Here is a 5,844-nt window from a genome sequence, read left to right on the forward strand (position 1 = left end):
TCTTCCAGGCATTTGAAGTCCAAAAACATCAATTTGAGCCTCAACTGCCTGGAAAAATGCCTGTTTTCTTCCAGGCAGTTGAGTTTCAGAAGCACAATTAGATTTAACTGTCTGAGCAAAGATTGAACAGTCTGGAAACAATTATTTTAATTCTTATACATAAGGAAAACTGCCTGGAAACAATTATTGGCTTCTTCCAGGCAATTGGAGTCCAAAAGCATCAACTTTAGTCTCAACTGCCTGGAAAAATGCCTGTTTTCTTTTAGGCAGTTGGTTTTCAGAAGCACAATTAGATTTAACTGTCTGAGCAAAGATTGAACAGTCTGGAAACAATTATTTTAATTCTTCCAGGTAGTGAAAACTGCCTGGAATTAATTATTGGGTTCTTCCAGGCAATTGGATTCCAAAAACATCAATTTGAGCCTCAACTGCCTGGAAAAATGCCTGTTTTCTTCCAGGCAGTTGAATTTCAGAAGCGCCTGTACTCGATCTGGATCTGGACCGCCCTGAATATTTTGTTGTGGCACAGTAGGCTATGACAGATTCAATTGTCAAACTTGTCAATCGACACCATCTTGGAAAGACCAACAAGTTTTGAAATTAGAGGGAGATAAAAGGAGAACTGGGACAATAAAACGGTCTAATTGGGATAAGATTTAGATAACTGTCATTTTATCCCATTCATGCACACCGTCCCTAACCAAAATCCGACGTTGCCTCACCACCTTCCTGACCACCCTTTCACTTTATCATCCTCGCACATGTACCCACCGAAGAAATCACACACTGAGCGGCAACGCCGCACTCTGAGCGCACAATCAATGAACCAAACCGCTCGCACTAATCTACGACCTACTGCTACATAATGTAATAAAGACGTTGTTGCCACCTGCTCGATTTTCTCCCTGAAACCTCGACGCACACTCACCGTTTTGTTGTTGCACGGCGTGCGCCGGGGGCGGATGTCCCAGATGGGGTCCCTGGGCGGGGGGGCGATGCCCTATAAGACTCAGGGCGGTCAAATCGGGGGGCAGCAGCACCGTCGGCTGCAGCCCCGATTGCATCGACAGTTCCGTCTCGGCGGACATTTCAACCTTAAAAAAAAAAAAATTGTTTTTTGTTTTTCTGTTGTTTTAAATTTTATTGGCCTCGGTTAAGGTGGTGGGGAGAGAGAAGGGGGAGGAGAAATCGAAATCGTGACCTTGACGGGTGAAATTTTGGGTCAAAACCGGTTTTTGATTTTGGCAACAGAAGTGTACCTTGAAGGGAAAAGTCAGTTGGGTTAAAGGAGGCCATGCACCTACTAGACCGGATTTGTCTTTTGTTATGTCCGTAAGGAAATCGGGTCGTGGCAACCCTTGATTAATCCAGACTAATTTTTTTTTCGTTTTTTGATTAGAAGTGACGTCACGGCAGCCCTTAAAGGAGACCATACACCTCGAGCTCTGTGGCTTGACTATAGTAATAAATGATAAAGGAGATCATGCACCTAATTCGGATTAGTTAGTGCACGACGCACTTTTTATGGCACGCCTTAAGTTAAGTAAACAAATGCGATTTATGCATGCACCATTATCGCTGATAAGCCGATTACAATAGACATTGTTTCCACGTATTGTTAAGTGGTTTAAAAATTATTAAAAATATTCAATAATTTTTGTTTTTTTGAAATATACCTTGCCTGGGTACGACTGTCACTAACTATAGATAGTACCGAAAAAACAAAACACCACGAAAAAAAAAACAAAACCCAAAAACCGCCTCAGTCAAGGCTAACACGCCGATGACGACCGAGGGGGCTCATCCCGGTATTTCGACACAAAAAAAAAGAAAGCGAAGAGACACCCCGACCGCCCGATCTAATTACGCCGTACCGCCGACGACCTGCCCGCTAACCTCGTAATACCGATTCCGCAATAATAAAACGCGAATTTCCGCCATGTATTTTATTTTATTATGGCGAACGCGTTTTTGTTTTGGTCCGATATTATACCTTGTTGTCGTCTCTGCTCCCCCTCTTCCTCGTGAATTTCGTGGATGCGCCGTGTGCGGTACGAAATGCGACGTTGTCACTTTTCGCACGCAAATCTACCTCCTCCTCACAATAACAACAACAAAAAAAAAAAACAATCGAAATATTATTATTATTATACCGTTCTGCATAAAAACTACCCCACTAAGGTCGTCCTCGAAATATAGATCCTTAAAAGATGACCCTTTAGTCGCCCCTTTATGACTCCTTCAGATTTGCCACCAAAATGAGGCCTCCCAAACATTTGACAATTGACAGGGATTCTTTGCCAAATAAAAAAAGAAACTCCGGCAACGCGGCACGGAAACTGCGTGTGCCCTCGGCAACCCCCCCCCCAATTTTTTTAAATTATGAAAATCCCCCTCTGTGCGAAAATTTTGGGGTGAGGGTGCCTCCGTATCCCTTCTATAGGGCGGGGGGAAAAAGCGCTGGAATAAACGGTGTCTGCTGCAAACCGAAGTGTTTGTGACAACTTAAGTACGAAAGAACCCGTCACTATCAATCGGGAGCTGCGTGAATCCCTTATCCAATCGTATGAGCGTGTAGTGCTTTAAAAACCAAACAACTTTTGTAAAAAGAACTTTTTTGATACAACGCGTAATAAGGGAGATAAAAGGGTTTCCAAAGGAGGGCGCAATGCCACGTGGCGCATCCTGTGCTCAGCACAGGGTCGCACTTGAAACATTTAAAGTCGAATATCTCGGGAAGCAGTGGACCGATTTGGATGCGGTTTTCTTTATTGGAAAGCCCTTAATTAAGAGATTTTTTTAAACCCCTATTGACCAAAGAATCAAAAACCATTCACCTATAAATTGGAGCGCAATCCTTCCCTCCCTCGAGTCACTAGACTGGACTAAGTTAATCCCCAAAACTAATCCATGCCGTACGCAGCACAAAGGTCAAGGTTCACTACCGGCACCATCACATACAACAAAAACAAAACAAAGTTATATATCGGGAGTCTTTTTTACTATATAAAACCGGACCGCCACGAAATCCCATACAAACAGGAAAACCGGGAGAGTTCCGGCGGGTTTTTAATACGGCGGGGGAGGGGGGGAGGATTCCGGGATCGTGCGCCGTCGCTCATCCAGGACTCCCCCGGAATATTGATTGCGGCCTCGGCCTTGAAAGGACCGCACACGCTAAAGAGTTTCCACCCAAAGAGCACCTCACTCACGATATCTATCAAAAGAAACAAAGGCTTCAACACTATAAAACAAAATGTGGTTCTTAAGCCACTTTGGAAGCCACTATAGGGCCCCGTGACGGTTATTAGCCACACGGTTAAAGGTCACGAGTTCTCTCTCGATCTCGACTCTCGTTGTATGTTTTGGGGTGTCGTCCCCCTCCCGCGGACCGAGATCCGCTGCCCTTGCGCCGTGTCCTTTGACCTTGAATCTGACCGCCATCATCATCCCCATAAAGGGACGCGGGAGGACGTCCCGAGATCGATTTTGGCCTTTAAGGGTTCACCTCCTTATTGTGTTTTGACACCGTTCGGGTTGTTGGTGTGGGTGGGTGGTGGTGACCACGCGGTCAGATAGTAGGTAACTGAAGAATGATATTGATGGACTTATGGGTGACCTAGTTTTGGGCACTTAAACCCTCCTGGGTACCAAGATTCATGGACGATCGCTATAAAATGGTCTCTCTTATTGGTATAGATCATAACTACGTTGGAAAAACACAATCTTAAAACGATCCAGGAGGGAAATGAAGGGTGAAATGCGAAAAAGGGGACTTTTTAGTACTTTTTGGAAATTTGGGTATAACTTTCTTTTGGTAGATTTTCGAAAAAAAAGTTGTTAAGCTTTTTTGAAGGATTTTTGACGTTCTACCGATGTACATCAAAAAAATTAATTTAAAAAAAAAATTTTTTTTTTCAAATTTTTCACCAAAAATTTGCTAATTTTTCAAAAATAGTCCATAACTTCTTTATTTTGAAATTTTCGACTTAAAGTTATTCTACATAATTTGTAGCATTTTTATTTCTGAATCTTATGGTAAAAGCAAATTTGAAATTTTCCCGATAGTTTTTGAGAAAATTAGGAAAAACTGTTCAGATGATTTTCCCGATTTTCCGGAAAACTATTAAAGATAAAAATTATTTTTTTGTGGCATCTGATGCGCATTGACATTCCACACAACTTTTGTTCTAACAATTTTTTTCTCCAACAAATAGTTTTTCCAGAAAAAAATAAAAACCAAAATAATGAACATTTTCCCATAGATTTTTTGAGGCAGAAATTTTTCGGAAATTTGGGTATACATTTTTGAAAAAAAAGTTGTTAAGCTTTTTTGAAGGATTTTAGATGTTCTAGCGATGTACTTAAAAAAAAATAATTTTTTCAAAAAAAAATTTTTTTTCAAATTTTTCACCAAAAATTTGCTAATTTTTCAAAAATCGTCCATAACTTCTTTATTTTAAAATTTACAACTAAAAGTTATTCTACATAATTTTTAGCATTTTCAATTCTGAATCTTATGGTAAAAGAAAATTTGGAATTTTCCCAATAGTTTTTGAGAAAATTTGGAAAAACTGTTCAGATGATTTTCCCGATTTTCCGGAAAACTATTGAAGATAGAAATTAAATTTCTATTGCATCTGATGCGCATTGATATTTCAAACAACTTTTATAAGAACAATTTTCTTCTATGGCTAATAGTTTTCCAGGAAAAAAATAAAAACCGAAATATTGAACATTTTCCCATGGGTACCCCTTTCGATTTTTTGAGGCAGAAATTTTTCGGAAATTTGGGTATAACTTTTTTTTGGTACATTTTCGAAAAAAAAGATATTAAGCTTTTTTGAAGGATTTTAGATGTTCTAGCGATGTACTTAAAAAAAAATAATTTTTTCAAAAAAAATTTTTTTTTCAAATTTTTCACCAAAAATTTGCTAATTTTTCAAAAATCGTCCATAACTCCTTTATTTTGAAATTTACGAGTAAAAGTTATTCTACATAATTTGTAGCATTTTTAATTCTGAATCTTATGGTAAAAGAAAATTTGGAATTTTCCCAATAGTTTTTGAGAAAATTAGGAAAAGCTATTTAGAGGTTTTCCTCGATTTTCTGGAAAACTATTAAAGATAAAAATTATTTTTTTATGGCATCTGATGCGCATTGACATTCCACACAACTTTTGTTATAACAATTTTTCCCTACAACAAATAGTTTTTCCAGAAAAAAATAAAAACCAAAATAATGAACATTTTCCCATGGGTACCCCTATCGATTTTTTGAAGCAGAAATTTTTCGGAAATTTGGGTATAACTTTTTTTTGGTACATTTTTGAAAAAAAAGATATTAAGCTTTTTTGAAGGATTTTAGATGTTCTAGCGATGTACTTCAAAAAAATTTATTTTTTCACAAAAAAATCCAAATTTTCACGCTTTTTGACCCACTTTTTGGCACATAAACCCTCCTGAGTCCCAAGATTCATGGAAAGATCCCTATAAAATCACCTTTTTCGCCTGTAAAGATCATAATTACGTACGAAAAGTACAATTTCCAGACGATCCAGGCCATAACCAAACAGTGAAACCCGGTTGAATACGAAAAAGTGGACTTTCGACCCTGTTTTTGGACACCTAAACCCATCCAGAGACCCAAGATTCTTTAATAAAATTGATCTGAAACTGTGTGGAACCATTCCGATTCGACCGCGTGCCACGCCCTTAAAATGACGTCATTCACTTAACGAAAAACCCTAAACCAGAACCGTTTCAATGCGTTCGAACGTTTTGCGGTATTACGCTCGTAATTGCCCGTCCAAACTGGTTTCAAACAAATGACAGTGACGGGCGA

General features: G+C 39.0%; 1 protein-coding gene and 1 long non-coding RNA gene across 4 annotated transcripts in view; one reads left to right on the forward strand and one right to left on the reverse strand.

Annotated features, from left to right (window-relative positions):
* LOC126749443 (protein argonaute-2) overlaps window positions 1-1,433 on the reverse strand; it is a 28,489-nt gene extending 27,056 nt beyond the window's left edge. For all 3 annotated transcript variants that reach the window (XM_050459139.1, XM_050459138.1, XM_050459137.1), the window contains exons 1-2: window positions 1,260-1,433; window positions 929-1,094 (exon numbers count right to left, since the gene is read on the reverse strand). In XM_050459139.1, the coding sequence (XP_050315096.1) occupies window positions 929-1,094; window positions 1,260-1,433 (340 nt within the window). The remainder of the gene's footprint in view (window positions 1-928; window positions 1,095-1,259) is intronic.
* LOC126749447 (uncharacterized) lies at window positions 1,036-1,656 on the forward strand. Its single transcript, XR_007665069.1, has 2 exons — window positions 1,036-1,332; window positions 1,400-1,656. It is a non-coding gene; the product is annotated as an uncharacterized LOC126749447 (long non-coding RNA).
* The last annotated feature ends 4,188 nt before the right edge of the window (window positions 1,657-5,844 follow it).

Source organism: Anthonomus grandis (assembly GCF_022605725.1).
Source record: "Anthonomus grandis grandis chromosome 1 unlocalized genomic scaffold, icAntGran1.3 Chromosome57, whole genome shotgun sequence".
In the NCBI taxonomy this organism is placed as follows: Eukaryota; Metazoa; Arthropoda; class Insecta; order Coleoptera; family Curculionidae; genus Anthonomus; species Anthonomus grandis.